Source organism: Numida meleagris, chromosome 2, assembly GCF_002078875.1.
Source record: "Numida meleagris isolate 19003 breed g44 Domestic line chromosome 2, NumMel1.0, whole genome shotgun sequence".
Lineage (NCBI taxonomy): Eukaryota > Metazoa > Chordata > Aves > Galliformes > Numididae > Numida > Numida meleagris.
Genome location: NC_034410.1, coordinates 113939479 through 113962929, shown reverse-complemented (window position 1 = coordinate 113962929; position 23451 = coordinate 113939479). Strand labels below are relative to the sequence as shown.

Here is a 23451-nt window from a genome sequence, read left to right as displayed (position 1 = left end):
GCTCCGTTGTCAGGCAACGGCCGTTCAACAAGCGGTTCCCGCCGGAACGCCCCACCACCCCCACAGGGAACACCGAGGCCCGGCCCGGCCCCGCGCCTCCGTTCCCCACTCCCCGCGCCGCTTCCCGGGCCCGTCCCGCTCCCCGCCGCTCGCCCTCGGAGGAGAGCGGGGCCACCCGCTCCGCTCGCAGCCCAGGGAGGGCACTCGGCCTCTTCTCCCCGGGCTGGGAATGGGGCAGGACGGGACGAAGCATCACCGAGCGCTGTCCCCGCTGCACCACCGCTCACCGGCGCCGGCACTCACAACCCCGTCCGCCTCTCGCGCCCGTTGCCACCTCCCCGGAAGCCGACGGGCGGCGCTCTGCTGCCTCGGAGGGCTTTCCCGCTAGCGCCCCCTGTCGCTCCGGAGGACCCGTTCCGGCTGCTCCGCCGCCGCCGCCCGCTGGGGGCGCGGGGCCGCCCTCCCCGGGCCTGCGCGGACCGTACCACCTCTCCGTTCCAGCCAGCGAGTCGCGGCCTGGCTCGGGCCGGTGCGGCTGCGGGAGGGTTGAGGCCGGCCGGGCCGAGCCGGTCACGGGGCGCGATGGCGGCGGCAAGCGGCGCGTCCGGGAGCGGAATGGCGCAGAAGACGTGGGAGCTGGCCAACAACATGCAGGAGGCGCAGAGCATCGACGAGATCTACAAGTACGACCGCAAGCAGCAGCAGGAGATCCTGGCGGCCAAGCCCTGGACCAAGGAGTGAGAGCGGGGCCGTGGGGCGGGCGGGCGGGCGGCTGGGCCGGGGGGGGTGAGGCGAAGCGGCTGACGCGGCCTTGTCCCGCTGCAGCCACCATTACTTCAAGTACTGCAAGATCTCGGCGCTGGCCCTGCTGAAGATGGTGATGCACGCCCGCTCGGGGGGCAACCTGGAGGTGATGGGGCTGATGCTGGGCAAGGTGGACGGGGAGACCATGATCATCATGGACAGCTTCGCGCTGCCGGTGGAGGGCACCGAGACCCGCGTCAATGCGCAGGCGGCCGCCTACGAGTACATGGCAGCCTACATCGAGAACGCCAAGCAGGTATGCAGTGCTGGGTGGGCGGATATGGCATTACTCTTCTTGCCTTCTGAAGTCTTAAGTCTGGAAGTGCAGTAAAATTCTCACTTGCAGAAAGGTAACAGAAATGTAAGTGGTGAGTTGGGCGGAGAGGAAACTTATGAGCTTCAACAAGGGCAAGGCTCCTGCACCTGGAGAGGAATAGCCACACATGTCAGTATGGGTTAGGGGCTGACCTGCTGGAGAAGAGCTCTGCAAAGAAACACGTGGGGGTCCTGGTGAACAACAGGCTGGCTACCAGCCTGCAGTATACTATTGTTGCCAAGAAGGCCAATGGGATCCTGGAGTGCTTTAAAAAGAGCGTGGCCAGCACGTCAAGGGAGGTGATCCTGCCCCTCTCTTCTGCCCCAGTGAGGTCACATCTGGAGTACTTTGTCCAGTTCTGGGCTCCCCAGTTCAAAAAAGACAGGGAGCTTCTAGAGAAAGTCCAGCGAAGGGCCACAAAGATGTTAGGATCCTGGGGTATCTCCCATATGAGGAAAGGCTTAGAGACCTGGTAGTGTTCAGCCTGGAAAGGAGAAAACTGAGGGATCTCATCACTGTTTATAAGTATCTAAAGCATAGGCATCAAATGGAGGGGGCCAGGTTCTTTTCAGTGGTGTGCAGCAACGGAACAAGGAGCAACAGAAAAAATCTGCAACATGGGAAGTTCCATACAAGCATGAGGAAGAACTTTATTGTAAGGCTGATGGAGTCCTGGAACAAGCTACCCAGAGGGGTTGTGGAATCTCCTCTGAATGGATGCTTTCCTGTGTGACCTACTGTAGGGAACCTGCTTTAGCAGAGGGATTCGGATAGGTGATCATCCCCAGAAGTCCCTTCCAACCCCTACAACTCTGTCATTCTGTAAAATATTAATCTTCTCTGTGGCTGATGCAGAAGCCAGCATGGCATAGGAACACTGGCTGGCCTGCTGCTGCCAACACGGGGACAATCTTACGCTGCAAATAAGCGCTGAAATCCCCGTAACTCTCCAAGCTCAAATAGTTTGAAGCCCAGTTTACCCTTTGATTTGCCTTTAATCTTCAAAGGATTTTAAATCAGCTGAAATTAGAGGGTCCTTATATAGTGTAGATAAAGGAATAGTTGTTTGGTTATTTTGGAGAGGTGTCCTTACAGTCTGTGCTTTTAAAGACATTTAAATAAATTAGGCTGGATCATGACATCGAAAGAGAGTAAATACAGTCCAAAGGTAGGTATGTTTTAAGGCCTGTGGTGGTTTTTTTGTGGTTTTTTTTTTTTTAATAATTTATCACGCTTTTTTGTGAGAAAATTTCAAAGCAATCTATTTAGTCGATTTAGTAGTTTATTGTATCCGGATACTATTAAAGTAATGATTTTAATACTATTGTTGCTGAGAAGTGTAGGAAATGGAAGGGTGTTTTTATCTGAAGATATGTTTGTACTACCCTGTTCTTAGGTAGAAAAATAATGTATAGAGCATAACGTTGGTATTTACATACACAGTTCATTTGACTTTTAGAACAGCCCAGGTTTATATGGGAGTACTCATGATACGAAAAACAAGCAAAAACAAGAACTTGGCTTTGCTGGTGCTCTGACAGTGCACATGATGGCTGCTTCGCATCTGAGGTTGGCAAGCACTTTGTCCTGGAATAGCTCTTTTTAATATTAGATTACATGTTGATTATATCCCTCTGCATAAGTGCTTTACAGAAGCTAATGTTGCAGTTACTTGCTCCTCCGTAGGCAGGATCTGATGTTAAAATGGCTTAAAAAAAAGTTATTTGGCCTTGAAAAATAACATACATTCTTTAATGTTTTGTTGTTCTCTTTTTCTCTATAAAATAAGAGTTGTAAAGAAGATATAATTATTTTTAACCAACTCAAAAATAAATGTTCAGTTCAGTAGATAGTGTGTTCTGTCTCGTCTTAATAGTTTCCAGATTTAACCTTCCTGGCATGCTCAGTATTTGGCAAAACCAAGCAGCTAAATGCATTGAACGCACTGCCATGTAGGGCTGTACTAAAATTGTTCCACTCAGTATTGAACAGCCAGTACACAATTCTTGACCAGTTACAATAAACTAGGGGCAGTGGGTGTTTATTCTCTTTGATGAACCACGACTTTTTAATTGTTTTTGTTTGTGGGGTACTTGTAGAGATAGCCCAGAGTATAATTTGGAAACTTCTGAGTTTCTCTGAGGCTAAAAATCTCAAAAAATAATCCTTTGTCTTTCACAGCATACCGTGGCAATGAATTCTGACACTTCTGGTCTTCAAAACTGTTCAAGTTTCTATTCTTTTAAACCTACCTGTGATCTCACTATCTGCCTCTGAAGTGTGTTACTGTACTGAATAGTGCTCATTCTCTACTGGCTTACTCTACATTATATGAGTTTATACATACTGGCATCATTTCCACTCAAAAAAAATCCCACACTGAAGAGCCCTGGCTTACTCACCATGTGGAACCTCTTCTGTACTTCAGCTTTCATTGAGGTTGTTTTCACTAGGCCCTTGGAGTTATTTGTTTTGAGGTGGTGGCTACGATAGCTAGTACTACAGATCTTATGGTTTCTGGAAGGTAGTTAAGCAAAATCAGGTGTATGTTGAATATTTAAAGTTAGCGTACAGGCTGTGTGTGTATTCTTTTTATCCTCTTGCTGTATTGTAGTGTGCTGGAAGGCCCAGTAGAGGGCAGCCCATGCTTTACGAATGAGGATCATCACTCTGGATTTGTTTTCCTTCCCTGTTGTTAGGTTGGTCGTCTAGAAAATGCAATCGGCTGGTACCACAGTCACCCTGGCTACGGCTGCTGGCTCTCTGGGATAGATGTCAGTACTCAGATGCTTAATCAGCAATTTCAAGAACCCTTTGTAGCAGTGGTGGTAAGTACTGTCTGATAGCTTATAAAGCTGCATAGCAAATTATGTTGAGAGGGGAGTAACTTCTAGATTTTTGTCCATTAGCAGTCTAGTAATGTGTATTCTGCAGGAGGGAAGCGTTAGATCTAAATCTGAAATTGTTATTGCTCCTTTTGCATTGTTGGCCACATGCCGGTCAAACTGGTGGTCTTGTTCATTGAGGCCATTTTTGCTTCATTGTTCCAGAGGATGTCATGCTGTACAAATCTATATGCTGCTCTTAGTTTGAAGTTGGTACTTCTGCAAAAAAAAAAAAGCATTAGCAATCTATATTCAACTTCTTGCAGTATAGCAGAAATCTGGTTTTGCTCTTTTTGTTGCTTGTTCTGAAGGAATGAGTAAAGTACATTCACGCAGTTCTGTTGCTTTGAATCTAAAATGCCTTTTAGCTGCAACGAGTGGCATGGTCTAAGGTAAAAGATTCTAGGAAATCTTTGAAGAAGAAATCTGAAGAAACTGTTTGGGCCTTTTCGGGCTGCAGGTCACATTTTATATCAAAATAAACCTTACTTTAAGTACGACTTGTGCAACTATTGCTGCTGATGGAAATGAAGGAAAAAAGACTGAAATTAGTCAGAAAAAAGGAATATAGCTAATGTTAGAATTGCATTAGACAAGGATAGATCACCCTAAGGAGAAGTATTTCTACCACATGAGTTTCCCTATGTTATGACAATTTCACAGATTCAGGACATTTCCCTTGGTACTTCTTTCTGTTTTCATTTTTTCCTTTTTTTTTTTTTTCCCCTTTCTTTTAAAATGAGGCAGAACGTTACTAAGTTTGTTCTCAAGGAGGTTCCTCTGCAAGTCTTTTATCTCCTGCACCTAAGTACAGCAGGTCACAATACCCTTTCTTAGCTCTAGTGGTTGTTAAGATTAAAATGTGGATTTTTATTATGGCTTGCTGCTTGCTCTAAGTGCAATTTCTTTTTAAGTATTTGGGAAAAAGGTGAAATGAGTTTGAAAAGTGGTCCTTAGAAAACCATTGATACTCCCATCTTTAATTTACAGAGTCTCATGCCAATGAATGTCAACTGAAAAAATACTGTTTATGACTAAACTAATAGAATTTGCACCAGTTATGTTTCTGAAACATAATCACTATTAATTGTAATTATTCATTAAATGTTACGTAACAAGCATTACCTGTATTTTTTACAGATTGATCCAACGAGAACCATATCTGCAGGAAAAGTAAATCTTGGTGCATTTAGGACATATCCTAAGGTAAATACTTAAAATTACCTGCAATGTGATCAATAACCTCTCTTTAAGTAATTGATTGGTTCTAAAGATTAGTGCAGTTTGATCATCTGACAGATGAATCTGCTTCACTCTATCACTGTGCATTCATAAAGACTTGATATACTGGTTATTGTGTGAATATTGATTACATCTAGAGAAGTTGACTTCTAGTATGTTTTTCATAGATTTTTGTCAGTCTTAAATCAAACAGACTCTCTAGATAAGGAAGCTATCCTGTCATTCATTAATGTATTTATGTTATTTTTTCCTATCATTTTTTTAGACCTAACATACTACTAAAATTTGATCTCGTATGTTGTAATCTGCTTTTCATTTTGGAAAAAGATTCCAAACTTTCTGTACTTACCTCTTTCAGATAAACACTATGGATCTTCAAAAAAAAAAAATAATGTACGAAAGAGGTGAATTAATATGGAAGGGTTAGGCTAAAAACTAAGAAATCACCGGAATACTGGAGATCTGGATGTCCACGTGCAGTCTTACAGTTATATTTCCAACACATATAATTGTGCTATTTTATTTCAGTCTAATGAAGTTTAACTGGCAGTTTAATTTCCATTTATCATTGACTTATCGAGAACATTCATCTGTCATTCAGTAAAACTGTAATTCACAAGAATGTTTATGAGACATTCCAACTTGCATTCAACATTATTTTAGTGTTGAAAAATATACAAAAGCTCAACTTTGAACAATTTGTGTTTCAGAAGAATATTCATTTCTGTTGGCAAAAACACTTCATAAATGCCGTATTTTGAGCAGGGAGAAGAATCCTACACCTGGAAACCAAATCCTGTGTAGAAATTGCACATTAGATGGGTATTTTTAGGGAGTCCTTGGATTGTTTTGCAAGCAGCTCTTGCCTAGTCGGCAGCTGTGAGGGGCACCGTCTTAGCTAAATAAGTTTTATGTATCTCTAGGGCATATGCAGGGCAAGTATGTTTCTTCCCACTTCTCTTACCTTCTGTCTTCCCTCCAAAAAGGACCAAAATCACTTTCCAGAACAGGACAAGAAGTCTTACATTAGAAGCTCTTTACTACTTCAATCTGTTAAAAGGTCTAATCGTAACTTGCCACCCTGTTTGCTTCCAGTGCTCTGTGACAGACAGGCAAACATGATGACTGTTAGTAAAGTGAAATGTAAACCTGAGATGCAAGAAAATTCCAAATTTCAGGCTACTGGGGGAAATGTCATCTTCCTTAGGGAAGTGTCTTTCTTTGCATAAATTAGAATTTTTGTGAAGTTTTTCAAGAGCTTAGTCATTCTTTAAAAGTCCCAAATGTACCATGTCACCTTTGCCCTTTCTTTGTTCAATTTTAGGGGTATAAACCTCCGGATGAAGGCCCATCTGAATACCAAACTATTCCACTTAATAAAATAGAAGACTTTGGTGTACATTGTAAACAGTAAGTAACATAAAAATTACTAACTGCAGCATGAGCTTTTAGTTTTTGTATTTAGCCTGGTGATTCACCAACTGCATTTCTTGGGGTGTTTCAAATCATGACATTCTTTGTTGCATTAGCGCTGTTGGTTTTGTGGAGAAGGTTGTCGTTTATCAGAAGATCTTCTACAGGGGAACTGTTTTAAAGATGAAGTTTCTTTTAACCTGGCTAAAAGAGCTAGCAGTTGGTTTACTTATAAGGAGTGGTGCTTTCTTAGGGCAAAAAGGATGGAGTCAGATGTAGATTTAGCAGCAGGGCTGCTCTTCTGAGTAACGGCAACTGTGGTGCATACCTTTATCCTGTGTCACTGTTAATGTGGCTCCAGGTTTTCAATCATGTTGAGCTGTTTCTCTCTGGTGGAGTGGAGCTGCTTCAAGGATAATATCAGCAACAGAAAGAATTACTGCTTTTTCTCTCCCACTAGTATAGTTTCCATGAATTTTAAAGGCAGTTTACTTTTAACCATTCTCCTACCCCCCAGTCACGTGTTCCTCACTTCATACATACATGTACTTACTTGGAAAGGCATTTGTTTTGCCAGGTCAGTCCCCTGATCTGATCCAATTTGCAGCAGTACGTATGTTCTTGGTGGTTTAGCTAAGGTGGAGTGGAAGGTAGGTGCAGGTGATGGAGATGCAACATTTGGGAAGAATCATAGAATAGCTTGGGTTTGAAGGGATGCTAAAGGCCATCCAGTTCCAACACCCTGCCATAGGCAGGGCTGCCACCCACTAGATCAGGCTGCCCAGGGCCCCATCCAACCTGGCCTTGAACACCTCCAGGGATCAGCGAGAGAAAAGATGGGGCTGCTTCTTCCATCCTGGTTTCGATTCCATCTTCAGATGTGTCAGTGGTTTACAGGCGTTCGGCCCGGTTCCGTGGCAAAGGGGGCAGGGGACCCATGGGCCCACGCCCCGGGAAAAGGGGAAAAGGGTAAGGAGATGGCGCTGAGAGCAAAGAACAGCGGCAACAATCTGAGGAGAAACAAACTAATTTACTAAATAAGATATCAGAATGCAAAACAACACACTATAATACAATATAATTACAGTTTAAGCTGATAAATCCAATACAGAGAGAGAGAATGTCCCAAAATCAAGGTAGGCCTTACTCTACTACCGACGATAGGACGGCTGGAGAGCGAGGTGCTGCCAGGAAGAGAGACAGGCGGAAAATGGGATGAGGTCTCGTGATCTGCAAGCTTTTATCTTTTCCCTCCAGCTGGAAAATGGTAACAGAGGAGCAAAGTACCCTGGGAAATGTAGTACTCCTTCTCTTCTGAGAACCAGGTACATTCACTACATGATGTTATGATGTGGAGTACCAATAACCGAAAATCACAAAACCATGACAAGATGTTTGACGAGCCCTACAACTTAAGGAACTGCGTACAGAAAACTTTTGAGATCTCATTGACACCATATAGGCTCATGGATACATTGCAGGCTGTTGCCTCTTCTTCCATGGTTTTGGTGCATGGATATCTATTCTTAGTGCATTTGTAGCTGCTTGCTAAGTCAGACCCTGAAGAGATGAAGAAATTAATACAGTTGAGAATTGATTTTCCCATCCAAACTGAGAAAAATCCAGAACAGTAGCTACACAGAAATCTTTGTAGAACTGTAATGATTCTGTCATTTCAGAATAGTCCTTATATGGGTGTTGCCCATAAACCAACGTTTTTACATATGAGAGGAAGCTGTATTTTATCCTTTTTTAGAAGTGGTCAGTTTTGGAGAGTTTATTTGTTTATTTGGGGGTTTCGGTGTTATTCTTTTTTGTTGTTCCTTTTTTTTTTTTTAAGGTGGCAGTGCTAAATAATTACCCTCATAATCTCCATCTCAGGAACCTGGCTTATTTTACAATCTATTGCTTTCCATCCAAAGAAAATATTTTCCAGTCTTCCCTAGAAAGAAACAGCAGTTAGGGAAAGAAATTGAATTAAAACTGGAATTTTGGCACATTACTGAACTACTGATTACAAAGATTAGAGTGATGGCTTCCTCTCAATAGTATGGGTAGTTTCACTACAAATTTAATACATAGCCAACTTTAATGATGATCCTCTCTATTTGGAAGTCCAGTCACTATTAATTGTTTCGTAGTAGCAGTATCTTTCCATAGAAATCAAGCCATAATAGGTTTATTGATAGCCTGCTGAAGTATTTACTGATCAAAACAAAATCTAACATAACTTTAATGTTGCTGTAATGCATCTATACATAACTCAGCTTTCTATCCAACATTTACTGCTGGCAAATGTTCCTAATTGAATTAGATGCAAGATGTGCAAAACTAGTGATTTATTAAAAAAATTACAGTATTGAAGAGGCATAGAACCATAGAATCACCAAGGTTGGAAAAGACTTCCAAGGTCATCCAGTCCAACCATCCACCTATCACCAATAGTTCCCACTAACCTGTATCCCTCAATACAAGATCTTAATGTTTCTTAAACACCTCCAGGGTCAGTGACTCCACCACCTCCCTGGACAGCCCATTCCAGTGCCTGACCACTCTTTCAAAGAAGTATTTCCTAACATCCACCTGAATCTCCCCTGGCACAACTTGAGGCCATTCCTTCTATACCTATCACTAGTTATGTGGGAGAAGAGGCAGACCCCCACCTCACTACAACCTCCCTTAAGGTAGTTAGAGCAATAAGGTCTCTCCTGAGCCTCCTTGTCTCCAGACTAAATAATCCCAGTTCCTTCAGCTGCTCCTCATAAGTCTTGTGCTTCAGACCCCTCACCCGCTTCATTGCCCTCCTCTGAACACGCTCCAGGGCCTCAATGTCTTTCTTGCAGTGAGGGGCCCAAAACTGGACACAGTATTTAAGGTTCAGCCTCACCAGTGCTGAATACAGAGGGATGATCGCTTTCCTGCTCCTGCTGGCAGCACAGTTGCTGCTACAAGCCAGGATGCCACTGGACTTATTGGACATCTGGGCACACTGTTGGCTCATGTTCAGCTGATTATTGACCAATACCCCCAGGCCTGTTTCCTCTGCACAGTTTTCCAGCCACTCTGCCCCAGACCTGTAACATTGCCTAGGGTTGTTGTGGCCAAAGCACGGGACCCAGTACTTGGTCTTGTTGAACTTCATCCCATTGGCCTCAGCCCAGCTATCCAGCCTGACCAGATCCCTCTGTAGGGCTTTGCTACCCCCAGGCAGATCAACACTTCCTGTCAACTTGTGTCATCTGCATACTTAGTGAGGGTGCACTCAATGCCCTCATCCTGGTCATCAGTAAAGATATTGAAGAGGACAGGCCCCAGTATCAACCCCTGGGCAACACCACTCGTGTCTGGTTGCCAGCTGGATTTAACTCCATTCACCACCACTCTCTGGGCCTGACCATCCAGCCATCTCCTTACCCAGCAAAGAATGTATCTGTCTAAGCCATGGGCTGCCAGCTTCTCCAGGAGAATACCATAGGAGACAGTGTCAAAGGCCTTGCTGAAGTCTAGGTAGACTACATCAACAGCTTTTCCCTCATCCACCAGGCAGGTCACTTGATCATGGAAGATGAGGGTGGTCAAGCAGGGCCTACCCTTCATGAACCCATGCTGGGCCTGATTCCCCAGTTGTTCTGCACATGCCATGCGATCTCCTTCAACATGATCTGTTCCGTAACCTTTCATAGCATGGAGGTCAGGCTGACAGGCCTGTAGTTGCCCCGATTCTCCTTATTGTACAGTGCATCGTTGCATTGTACAGGAAGCTTTTACAAAATTAACAAAAACACCTGCAGTCTCCTAAATAAAAGAGCAGTATGTATAGGGATTATGTAAACTTATATTAAGGTTATATATGAAATACTTACGAAAGATCTTGTAGAGTTAGAATTGGAAATGAGAATAACTTTTTTTTATTGTTTAGTGCCTTGAATTTCTGAAGATATTTGCCACTAATACTTTTTAAGAAGGATGCCATTTGGGTGTTAGAGCCAAACGATATACTTATATGGAATTTTATTCTGTGCATGTTTGTTTTTAAAGGTATTATGCATTAGAAGTCTCTTACTTTAAATCATCTTTGGATCGTAAATTGCTTGAGCTTTTGTGGAACAAGTACTGGGTGAACACTCTCAGTTCTTCTAGTTTGCTTACTGTAAGTACCATAATATGCTATTATGTGCATACATCTGTCTTAAACATCTTTTACCTATTTTTACCTATTACCTTTACAGCACTGCAGTGAATAGGATGCCTTAAAGTAATGTATTGAATAAGTAAGCATTACTTCTGCTGGTTTCATTTGTAAATACCTGACAGATGGAACTGTTAAAATGGGGTTGCAAGATATACTGAAGGTAGGCCTTCAGAGAGAAAGCAGCAGCAGCATCAAAACCTTCCTTCTGTAGAAGCCAGTTTGAAACCTTCTCTCTTAGCTCAAACAAGCAGTTTTACTTGCACTTTCTTGGTTTAATTACTTAGGAGTGGTTGGAAAATAATCAATGAGTGCCCATTTCAGTTCTTAAGTATTGAGTGTTTCTCAGATGTTGAGATTCTGTTTTGTCAGCCACCATTCATGTAGCAGTTGTGTTCTGTAGTACATGAATTGCAGATAGAGGTTAAAAAGTGCAGCGCTACAGACTCTTTTAGATGTTGCTCATTTATTTTTCTGTGTAAATGTTTGAATTTATAGCTTACAACTCAAAAAGGTAATTACTTTCTTTCTCGTAAGAATGCTGACTACACCACTGGCCAAGTCTTCGATTTGTCTGAAAAATTGGAGCAGTCAGAAGCTCAGCTTGGCCGGGGCAGTTTTATGCTGGGTTTAGAGACTCACGATAAGAAATCAGAGGACAAACTTGCTAAAGCAACAAGAGACAGGTAAGACAATGCATACATGTGTTCTTCCCTGAAAAAAGTGTTAGTTTTAAACTTTAATTATCAAGACCTTAGTAGTAACCAACCGGTAAAATCATATCCTGGAAGGCTATGGATAGGAATGAGAGGCTCCAAATATGACCAGTTACTTTTGAAAGTTTAAGAAACACTTGTATAATACTTCCATTTAAAAATTAAGCACTCTTTTTTTTTTCCCATATTTCTTACTAGATCTCTTTTTTTTCCTTCGATCTGGGGATGGGTTTTTGTTTCATTTTTTTAGTAATCCAGTTACAGGAAGTTATATTTTGATATATATGTATTTTGCCACCTTTATATTTTGCCACCTTGCTTGATGGCAAGTACCGTTATCAGCTTGTTATTGTCAGTTCATGAACTTAAAATCATTGAGTATGGAGCATTATTTCAGAGAATTCAGAGTGTTTTCCCTCAAGCATTCCTTATACGCATGTAGGTTATAATCTCTCTTTTGTTTGTTTTTCTTTTGAAATAGAGAACGTAAGTCAGTTTTCACAAAGACATTTCTCCCCAAATAAATAGTCCAATGATATATATGCTTAGAATATCTACATAGTGTTACAGATCCCTTTTTTTTTTTTTTTTCCTGAGTAAAATGGTATAACAAAGGGTAATAGTAACCAACAGAAGTCATACAGTGCAACTCAACCGAACAAAGGCTTTGCCTGAAAGAGCAGGAGTCCAAAACATGTGTCAAATTAGCCTTTGTTTCACAGTAAGCACGGGGGGGGAATAATTGCCAATGTAACATCTTCATCACTAAGTAGAACCAGAGATGCTGGTGCACCAGTGGATTCTTTGTCTTGGTTTCCTTGTTATGGAGGTTAACAGCTTTGACAAGTTTTCCAACGAACGTGATTGGGTTAGGTGGGTTTGGATTGTTTTAACTCTGTAAGTTAATACCACTTAGACAATTCCACCTGTAGAATACACCTGTGGTAGCGGTAAGGCAGTTGGTAATTCATGCTGAGTCACAGTTTCCAGTTCCTGCTGTCAAACAGTTACAATAGCAACTCTTCAATGACACTACAAGGAGGAAATTGCTGACCGGTTTTTCTTTTGATTTTGATCTGTTCAGTGTCCCAAATATCGACAGCATTTTTTTTTTCAAGTTACTCTCACGTGCTTACAGTTATTCTGAAAAATGAAAAAGTCTTTTTCATTCTTTGATCATCCTATCGCACTGTTTCTTGCAGCATTTGTGGACATTTTTCTTCTCCGTTTTTGTTATCATTAATGACTAGTTTATACATTGTAAGACTGGAAGACGTTGTTGTCATCAGTTCTGCTTTGCAGCATAGAGGACACCACAGTTCCCAGAATTAATTATAGTACTTCTACAGATGCACATTTTTTCCTCTGAAAAGAAAAAGCAGTCTGCACTAAAGTAAAGAGAAAAGCCAGTGGTAGACTGGAGCATGCTCCAAAGCAGTTGGTTCAGTGACACCTGAATTACCAAATGACCCTCCATGAATAAGGTTGCAAAGTTTGCTATAGGCGGAATAATTACACTGATTGGGTGTACCTGTTTCAAGGAAAAAGTACTGTACCACAAAGCTACTTATGCTTGGCTATGTGAAATCTTCTGTTACTGTGTATACATATCAGTGAAATTTCTAAGTGGCCGAGCTGTTCTTCAAGCTGGCCTTCTTTGCCTACAGTTGCTTGATCTATCTAGTAGTGATTTGTCCCTATTCTTCGTGCCTTCGGGGCTGATAGATCTTTTGCATTTGCACATTCTGGTTTGAGATATTTTTGTTAGTCTGGCAGTACACCCTCCTAAGCCAGGCACTGAATGAAACGTGGGTCAGTGGGAATCCTCTCAGCTATGTTTTTTCGGGTTAGAGGCTTTTTGGCCATGCACATTACGTGTTTTGACTAATAACTGAATAGCTCCGTAAACACCTAAACTTTTTCTGTGAAGTTTCTCAGAGGAGCTGCGGTTACCGTGTGCCGCTGGCCTGAGGTTGGGATAAGGTGGAGAAGAGGGAGAACCTTCAAGTCGTGATAAAAGGCGGTAGCTCTCTTCCCCTAGGATTTTGGGGATTTTGTTGTTCAGAAGACCAGAGAGCTCACTTTCTATTGTTAACATAAGATGTCCTGAATCGCTAAAGAAGTTCTCTGGGATTGGTCTTTGTGTGTCTAGAGCTCATCAGTTTGCATTCAAAGCTATTGGCAACAATGGCTAAATTGCGGTGTGTGACTTTTCCTTTCTGGACAGTTGTGAAGATTCATGGGGTTATGGGCACCCTGAACTTCCAAAACAGCTGAATACCTTCAAATAAAATGACAGTTTAGTTCGGTCTTTAGCCAACATTGAATTTATGCTTGTTTTTCAGCTGCAAGACCACCATAGAAGCTATCCATGGATTGATGTCTCAGGTTATTAAGGATAAACTTTTTAATCAAATTAATATAGCTTGAACTGCATCGCTAGCTGATATGCATCTCCAAAGCAGAAAAAGTTATGGTTTCTTTCACTTGGACTCGTTCAGTTTGGGAAAGGGATCTGGAGTGGAAAATTATTCGTTTAATTTGTAGTACTTCAATATTTCCCACCTGTCTGACCGGCTTTAAAGAACAAAATGTTCTGAAATGTAGTGTAACTTTTTGTTCTTTACCATAAAACACAACCAGTTTTGAGAATTGCTCCAAAAGAAAAATAAATGTGACTTACTGGATTTTGGTCTGAAGTATTTATCTCTAGTATCTAATTGTAATAAAACAATTTTTAAAATGAACAAGTGTTTCGGGGGTTGAATTTTTTGGCAAACATGAATCACCTGTTTTTCTTATTGTTCCAAAGAGATGTTCTATCCACTTAGATAAGATAGGTAACCTATGCAGTATAAGAAGTCAGGCTCTCAGATTTTTGTTTCTGCATTTAACATTTTAATCTCATTTGTTTATCTTATAACAAGTTATTAAGTGTAATGGGACTATTCCTGGTTTAGTTTTATTGGTCCAGTCAGAAATGGTTTCTTCTCACTCTGGTAACAATATACTACTGGTAGCTTCACAGTTAAGATGAACACTTTGTATTTCTAGGTAGTCAAATTACAAACAACTGTGAAACTAGCATGTGGCTTATACAGTGTTACTTCTCTCCTGCTTGTCTCCTGTGGCTTGTCACTTGTTGCCTGCAAAGGAACCTGATGGAAAAAAAAACAACAAAAAAAAAACACCAGTATCTCTGAAATATGAGTTAGCCTCACATAGGGCCACAGATACTAAAATGCATTAATCATAATTGTTGCCTTATAACATGGTGCCACTACACGGCTGATGTAAGTTTGTCTTGGAGGCTTTCATACTGCATTTCAATAATTCAAGATGTTTGCATTTCTTTTAAGTTTTTATCCTTAATCCTGAGTTTCCTGGGTTTTTTGGAATGTTTCCTTTTGGGATAATTTATAACATGCTTTATACAATATGCCATTATGCTTTATACCTTAAGTAACTAATATTCCTTTTCAGCCTTAACTATGCCTTGATGTGGGTTTTGTTTTTGTTTTGGTCTGGAAATTGTAATAGCTATTACTCATTTGGGGCTTTTCATTCAAACGGATTCCAGTGTATTTGAAGCTAAGATGCAAGTTACACAATGGCAACATCATTCAGCAAGGAAACGCAGATGCCCTGAAGCAGAAATTCATCAAGAGCTTGAAAGCAGCAGCATCCAACAGTTCAGGAAAAATATGTTTAATCAGAGCTAGTCAGGGTTAGATGGGAGGACAATTTTGTGTTTCTTCCAGCATTGCAGTGGTGGTGGGAGGCGGGAAAAAAACGCTGTGGTACTTTAGTATTCAAAGCTGTTCATTTTCCTGAAAATGGGAAGAGCAGCCTTCTGTACAAGCAAGCATAATACAAAAGCACACAATAGTACTTTTTAAGGAAGACACGGCAATGTACCTAGTCAGTAAGTTTTCCTGCTTCCTCTCTTCCACAGGTGCTTGTAAGGCTAAATTACAGCATACAGCCATGTTCCCATTCAATATGTGCCTACGTAAAGCATGCAGCTTTTGTGAGATAGGTTATATTTCTCTGTAGGTATTTATGTTCCCACCTTGTAGAATTCTCTGCCTAACATAATCCAAAAAGTTTTGGACATATCCAGTATCTACCTGAAATATAAAGTAATAGTTTAATCTTGTATTAGTCCGCTATGCGTATTTAAACTGTCCTCATTTGCAAAAGCAATGAGGTGAAATTTCTTGCACATAGGCTTAGACTGAATGCTTTTAGTCACAATTGGCTTTAAAATATCAAGTTGTCTTATAAACTGTAGCAATAATGAATTTCCTTGAATGCTGATGTAAAAAGTTGTGCGTTAAGTCACGTGTGTTGTTACTTGCTGAGCACACAGTGTTATAACTAAATTTAACATCGTGCACTGTCCTATACAGGCTGTACTTGTGGCCTGTATAGGATGCTTTTTGCATGTCTGGGAATTCTCTTGTTCTTGATTAACTATTTTTAATGCTAGTGTTACTCCAAATTCTGCCTTTGACTGAGAGCAGAAATGAGTCATCAAATGCTGACATGTGCAATCCTAAACGGTGGAGAATCAGGAAGGCACAGGAAGTATACCATAAGTGCACCAAGTCATTTGGGGATCTGAAAGAAAAATAGGAGTAAAGGTGTTCTTGAGAACAATGCGTGTTTTATATTAACTCTGTACAAATATGTAAGTTCATTCTTCCCCACTTGCATCCACTTTTTGTTACAAATTATTAATTTGTGCCCTGTTAAAGGCTGTACACAGGAGAAGATGGTTTCAGCACTACTACAGGAACAGTGAGGTGCAAATGTAGGTATCGTGCATGCCCAATGATTAATTAATCTTGCAAAATGCCTGCACTGTATCTGAATGAACTGGGCTTGTTTAGCTTGGAGAATAGAAGGCTCCGGGGAGACCTCATTGTGGCCTTCCAATACTTGAAGGGACCATATAAACAGGAGGGGGTACGACTGTTTATGTGGGTGGAGAGTGACAGGACAAGGGGGAATGGTTTTAAACTAAGACAAGGGAGATTTAGGTTAGATATTAGGAGGAAGTTTTTCACTCAGAGGGTGGTGATGTGCTGGAACAGGTTGCCCAGGGAGGTTGTGGATGCCGGGTCCCTGGAGGCATTCAAGGCAAGGCTGGATGTGGCTCTGGGCAGCCTGGTGTAGTGGTTGGCGACCCTGCACTTGGCAGGGGGGTTGAAACTCAATTATCTTTGAGGTCCTTTTCAACCCAAGCCATTCTATGATCCTATGATATATTTGAAACTGAAAATAAGCAGTTTAGAGATTTGGAAAGTTGTGTTTGTGGGTTATTTAATAACTTGCTACAACAGAAACATTTCAAAATTGCATGTATATCTGAGGTACGTGGTTATGTAAAACAGGAATACTTCTATTTTTCAGTTTTTATATGTAGTTATATGTAGTTTCACTTCAGGTAGTGAAATTTTGCTTTGAGGTCCCACATAATGAAATTAATTAATAGATATGTTCTCAACTGATCAGAAAAAATGTAGAATCTTTACATTTGCATAAGCAACATTTGTGGATAGTGTTCATCAAATCTATAAAACGCTGAATTAAGTGACCAGGCTCTTTTTTTTCCTAATTCTGCACCCAGAATTTGTAACCAGTAGCCAGATTTTCGAAAACTCAGCAATTGCTCTGCGGGAAAATGGGAGTTACTAGATGGGGTTTCCCTAAGTCTCTTAATTTAGATGGCTCCTGGAGGTTGAGCCTTCCCAAAGGATTAGACTTAAGTGGGAACTTTAAGCAATAAACTTGACGCACTGGAGGAATCTAAATTAGAAGAAATGTTTTGCTCCCAAAAGCTGCCGCTGCTAACCACCAGCACGCTTGGATTTATGTTTATTTCTTACAAATTCTGTAATCTTTTTTCTAAGCAGTCTTTGCATGAACAAGCTTACTGAAGTCATTAAATACATCTGCTTTTTAAAAAGCTAATGAAAATGCTAACCTTAATCTTCTTTTGTTTTTGAGCAACATCAGCATTTATTAAGTAGTCCTTTGCGTCACATTCACATCAGGCTGGAAGAACTATGCCTTGATTCCTAAAGCATTTGATATCAATACTGCAATAGCACGCAGTTGCATGCTAGCTACAACACCTCTGTTCAATGTCAGCCTGTAGTGTGTTCTGGAAAACTCCCCTTACTCCAGTGTCTCTTCTGTTTTTACAAGGGACGCTCATTTTCTTGGCCTTCAGTAGCAGTCTGTGTGCACCATTTCAGACCAAATAGAATGAGCCCTTTTAAACTTCCTATTTAATAGATGAGGCATAATCCTGCATTTCTATCACTTGTGTCTTGGTAAAACTTTGACTGTGTTTGGTTTTGGACATTCTGTTTTTACTCTGCCTTGTCCTAAATGTACTAAGTATAACTAGGCATTAATTAACCTGTTTGTTTTCTCCCCTTTGGTAAATGTTTGTGATGGGGTAAGGGTAGTGGTTTTGGGGGGTCAGAGTTTCAAAATAACCTTGCTTCATTACCTTCTTTTTGCTAAGCATGTTATTTAATTTCTTTTCATTGCTGTGCTCCAAATAGTCCAAATCAGAATTGGACTCTCATTATGCTACTAACAGAGTATGTTAATGTACGGTTTTTGAAGTACTATTTGAAATCCTCAAATATGAGATTGTTTATATCGTACCGTAAATTAGGCGAAGATAAAATGAAAAAGCAAATACCGGACCAAATCCAAAAGCAGCCAAAATTTTCCTACCAACAATAGAGTTTGAGTTATCATTATTCTAAGGATGCAAGTACTTAAGAGGTGAAAATGACTAAAATATGGGGTGATAATATGTAAGATGAATTGCTTGCATGTTGGATTTTTTTTGGGTGATGTCAAGTCTTGAAGAACAGACATGAGAGAACCTCCAGTTTGAAGAATTTTTCTAGAGTTAAAAAACAATTATCCTAAACCTTTAAGGAATTAACGAAGTAAGTTGTTCCTCGGGGTGTATTTCTTTATGAGCTGTAGGAATAATATCCATGAGGAAATGTGTAATTTAGGAACGTTAATTCTGACCTTTAGATGAAACTTTGAACATAGGAAATATTTGCTGTGACGTTTGGTTTGTTTTTAATTATGAAAAATTGCTTCGTACAGGGCTTTCTGAAAACTACAGTGTTCTGGAAGTAGCATGGTCCAGTGGATAGGTCATGGGACTCCATCTCAGGAGAATTGGGTTTTCTTCCTGGCTTTTCACAAGCCAGGAGTGCGTAAACTTGAGCAAAGCATTTTTGCCAGAGCAAGTGCCTTTTTTCCTCTCTGAAATATTGAGATTGGTCATTAGCCTTTAAAAAATACAGATTAAAAAGGATATCTGAGCATTATCATTTTATGAAACAAAGGTCATCGCTACATCTTCCATTCGTCAGACGTTAACCACCTCAACTAGCAATTCACAGTAACACTGTTAGCAAAGATTGTTTATTCTCTTGTGTAGTTTATCTCTTATGTCATCTCGGATAGGAAGTGCTTAAGTCCTTTGAGAGGATTATAAATATATTGTTTTCGGAACTCTTAATTTCCAGCTGAAACATGCATTCAGCTCCTATGTAATTTGTCCATTGTTTCCTGTGTGAATTTTGCTGTTTCTTTTAGACGCAGTTACCTTAGGGCTTGTGTATAACTGCAGTGGCATTACTTTATTAAAAACAGAAATTAATTTATGTGCCTGCATCTAATGGCAAGCAATCTTTAGTAATTACAACCATCTGAAATTTTCTCTCCCGCTGAGAGCAAGTTGCATTCACTTACCCTATCACTTGATGTTAGAATTAAACTTATGCTTCTAATCTGTCCCCAAGGAAGACATTTTCAGTCTGAGTTCCACAAAACTGGAGATATAACTGGAGAAGTGTGGAGGTATTAAAATCACAGATATTCTTCCAACTTTGACAAGGTTTAGGGATTCTATACAGCGTTACAAATTCAAAATTAGCTTCTCATTAAACCGATTATTTCTGTGGAACGTTTACCTTTCCTTTAAAAAAAATCTTATGACAACCAGCTAAAACTCTGAAGTGGTGAAGATGGTTTAACAAATACTTGTATAAAAGCCAGGGAGAAGCAATGGATAAATAATACTTAAATCTGTTTAAGAACAAAGAATGACCTTGTGAATACTCCCATTCACTCTTTACACAAAATAATGCTGTACACCTTCTGACTGCTGAGTATTAGGAGCATATAACTTTTACTTTCTGGTTCATGTATCAGACTTCACACCAGTATTTGGAAAGCTGTGCTCTTCTACAGCTCTGTCTGGTGGTAAGTGGCAGCACAGCTAATGGCTATTCTCTCTGTGGTCAAAACTGTGAATGTATGTTCAGAATTCTTATTTTCACTCATCTTTGGAGACTGAATCAACACTGTAGTCTCTTCTGGAGGTAAGATGCAATGTTTTTGAAGACCCCTTATAAACACCATAAAGATGTTTATAACAAGCATGTCGTTTCCTAATAGCTTCACTTTCAGGCTGTAATAGATTTTAATGCTGGGAAGTGCACAAAGAATTTTTCATTTCTTGGTCTCTCTAGGTAGATACTACATAGATGGATTCTTCTTGTGTCACGTGGGGAAAATATCTTTAAATGTATGTCTGTCTTACAGGCAAAAACTCTGTAGGTCAAGGTCAGAATAGCCATCAACTGCCAATAATGATAGTAATGGTTTTGTAGTAATAATGGACCTTAAAGTTGCGTAATAATAATTATCTATATTGGTCTTGAGGCTTTTGTCCGGTGTTGTACCTGTTTTAATTGCAGAAATCATTTTGGAAACTTCTGTAACAGCAAGCCTGTTACCTATTTCATTTAGTCACTTCTGTGATTTCCTATCTGAGCTTAGGTTTTGCTTAGGCTCACAGAGCTCTATTGGTATCATCAGTCAATATCAGCAAAAGTGTTAATAAAATCACAAACAAACTATATATAGAAAAAGGAATAAAGCCAAGTACTGACAGCTCTCCAGTGAAGATCATGTAACCCTCACTGGAAGGACGCTTAGCAGAAGGCACTGCAGGGAAAGAACTCCAATCTAGTGCTGTTCAAATGTGGCCAGCACAGAGAAGAAAAATGAGCTTAGCTTTGAATGCACGATCTCTTACTCATGCATGCAGGAGATCCTGCTTAAGTAAAATCAAGAATCAGGAGGTGTTGTCAGATAGTTGTCGTGCAACAGAACAAGTCTGAGAACTTGAAACACTGTACACAAGGTTATGGCTTCATCTAAGTAATTATTCCAGGTAGCTGTCTAAACTGAACCACCTCCAGAACAGAAACATGAACATGTTGAGTTATACCAGAATACACCTATTTCAGAATTTGACATGCAGAAAAAACTTTATTACTGAGAAAACTATGTATTTAGCAGAATTATTTGTGAGGAGCAAAAATAAAGATGCCTTATCTGCAGTACCTTACTCCCTGTTGACTGTAACTAAGTAGTCGGTCATACCTGGAGGTCTTTCTTCACATCTAGAACACCCTCTGCACTGTTCCTCCTGTCCCTCTGGCTACCAGATCAGGGGTGAACCAAGGCTGTGTACACAGGCAGACACAACAAGGACGTGTAAGTACCATTTCCTTAAGAAACTAGGCTGAAAAAAATGTCAGACTGAACAGACAATAGCTTTATTATTCAAACAAAGACATTTCAGTACAGCTCTCTACAAGTCTATTGAAATTAAAGGCTACGTTTTTGAGACCCTTAAATTTGCTACCCCTGAAAATATAAAATGTAAATTTTATGTTTAAATTCAGTGGAAAAAGTGAATTATTTCAGATATTTTATGCATTAAAACAGCTATACTGAAGCAACTGTGTTAATTGCATTTCATGTTGCTCTAACTACAAAGGAGGAAGGTAAGATGCTGAGGAGAAGGTTTTTCTGTTACTGAATAAAAGTTTGAAACCTGACCCTGAAAAAGTTTCTCAGAAATAGTTAGGCTTGAATGTAATGTTTTACAGTTAGAAGTGTTAAATATTTTCTAAGATTATTTGTCTCTATCATCGTATGACACATCCCCACATGTAAATCATGTATACAAAAATAGCACTATGCAGAATGCGCACTAGCGTTTATGCAAAGGAGACTGTTAGGGTGCTCTGTGTCCTTAGAAATAAATGTCTGTTCAGTGTTTCAAGCTAGAATTGTAAGAAATATAGCTACACTTGTTTTTATACAGGTATTTCCAAAAGCAGGTTTGAAGACAAGGACTATTTGTACTCAGCCAAATTTCTGCCACACTGGAGAGTACACAGATGATTGTTTAATGCTCTGTGCCACTAGATGAGAATCCTATTTCAAATCTTAATGAATAAATATTCTCTCTGAAACTTCTCCTAGCTTTTTTCTGCCTTTAAATCAAATTACCAACAGACAGTCCTGGACACCTGCAGAATCTACAGCCATGAGGGAGAACAGACTAAGTCCAAAATTAACTTTCGTAATATTAAAATACTTTTTAACAGAAACATTTCTCAGAACAAGCAGCTCAAGGACATGCTCGGTTTGGATTCCATTGCTGAAATAAGGGCATCTTATGATCTGCATCCTCAGAAGGATATAGGAAATTCCGGGTGGGAAGTATAGGACTCTTTATACTTTGTTTGCATTTCTAACAAAGGTCAAAGTAGAACACACTTGCTCTTTACAACATTCTGTCATTTTTCCTGTCCAAGAAGTAAAATACTAATCTTGGTTTCATTGGAAGGAATGTATTTTGTCCCTGACTTCAACTGATGCACTTCTGTGTTCCAACGCAGCAAACACGTAGCATGTATACATTTTATTGACTTGCACTGAGTTACTCAGATGTGATGTTACTCATATGTCCAGGTGTGGAGTCCTCAGTACAGGAGAGACATGGACCTGTTGCAGCACATCCAAAGGAGGGCCACAAAAATAATCCATAGAATGGAACACCTCTCCTACGAGCGCAGGCTGAGAGAGCTGGGGCCCTTCAGCTTGGAGAAGGCTCCGAGGTGACCTGATAGCAGCCTTTCAGTATCTAAAGGGGAGCTACAGGAAAGAAGGGGACAGACTTTTTAGCAAGGTCTGTGGTGATAGAACAAGGGGAAATGGTTTCAAGCTCACAGAGGGTACATTTAGGTTAGATATAAGGAAAAATCTTTTACAGTGAGGGTGGTGAGGCACTGGAACAGGTTGCCTAGTGATGTGGTTGATCCCCCATCCCTGGAGACTTTCAGTGTGAGGCTGGATCAGGCCCTGGACAACCTGATTGTCCTTGTTGATAGCAGGGAAGTTGGACTAGATGGCCTTCAGAAGTCCATTCCTCCTCTAAGGATTCTGTGATTCTATTCATATGCTTAACTCCCAGAATCACAGGCTGGTTGAGATTGGAAGGAGTCTCTGGAGGTCACTGGGTCAAGCAGGGTGCCCAGGACCACATCCAGGTGGCTTCTGCAGATTTCCAAAGAGGAGGCCCCGCAATCACCCCTGTGCCAGCACTCCATCACTTGCATAGCACAGAAAAGCTTTGCCTCACCTGTCCTGGGGCCACTGCTCCCCAGTGCAGGACTTACACTTCAGGTTGAATGAGCCTCACGAGGCTGCTGCCGAGGTCGCTCTGGACGGCAGCGCAGCACTCCTCCCATCAGCAATTAACTCATTCATTTAAAAGGGCACCAAAAAGATTGATAAAACACACATTTATATTTAAAGCTTCCTCGCAGAAGTGTAATAAACGTGACATCCTTTTCTAATAAAATAATGCTGTTCAATTAAGCACCCGCTCCTATTACATTTCTGCACGGGGGCAGCAAGCCCTGCAGCTGTATCTTTGCAGTGGCCATGACTCGGCATTGCTGGCACGCC

The 23451-nt window shown here is 40.7% G+C and overlaps 2 protein-coding genes across 3 annotated transcripts in view; one reads left to right on the top strand and one right to left on the bottom strand.

The window, feature by feature from the left end:
- Positions 1 to 425, bottom strand: part of CSPP1 (centrosome and spindle pole associated protein 1) — a 49826-nt gene extending 49401 nt beyond the window's left edge. Inside the window, exon 1 of one of the 2 annotated variants that reach the window (XM_021388594.1) lies at positions 288 to 425. The gene's annotated coding sequence lies outside the window, so the exon portion shown is untranslated. Of the gene's footprint in view, positions 1 to 256 lie in introns of both variants that reach the window. The other variant, XM_021388595.1, reaches the window with a different exon arrangement.
- On the top strand, positions 434 to 14252 carry COPS5 (COP9 signalosome subunit 5). The gene is made up of 8 exons (XM_021388599.1): positions 434 to 737; positions 826 to 1060; positions 3820 to 3948; positions 5146 to 5211; positions 6572 to 6657; positions 10699 to 10810; positions 11387 to 11535; positions 13911 to 14252. The coding sequence occupies exons 1-8, from the start codon at positions 583 to 585 to the stop codon at positions 13993 to 13995; spliced, it is 1017 nt and encodes a 338-aa protein (XP_021244274.1). The 5' UTR covers positions 434 to 582; the 3' UTR covers positions 13996 to 14252.

Coding starts and splice junctions, on each gene's coding strand:
- COPS5 (XM_021388599.1), top strand. CDS start 583: ATGGCGGCGGCAAGCGGCGCGTCCGGGAGCGGAATGGCGCAGAAGACG. Junction 738..825: donor GCCAAGCCCTGGACCAAGGA/GTGAGAGCGGGG, acceptor GTCCCGCTGCAG/CCACCATTACTTCAAGTACT. Junction 1,061..3,819: donor ACATCGAGAACGCCAAGCAG/GTATGCAGTGCT, acceptor CCCTGTTGTTAG/GTTGGTCGTCTAGAAAATGC.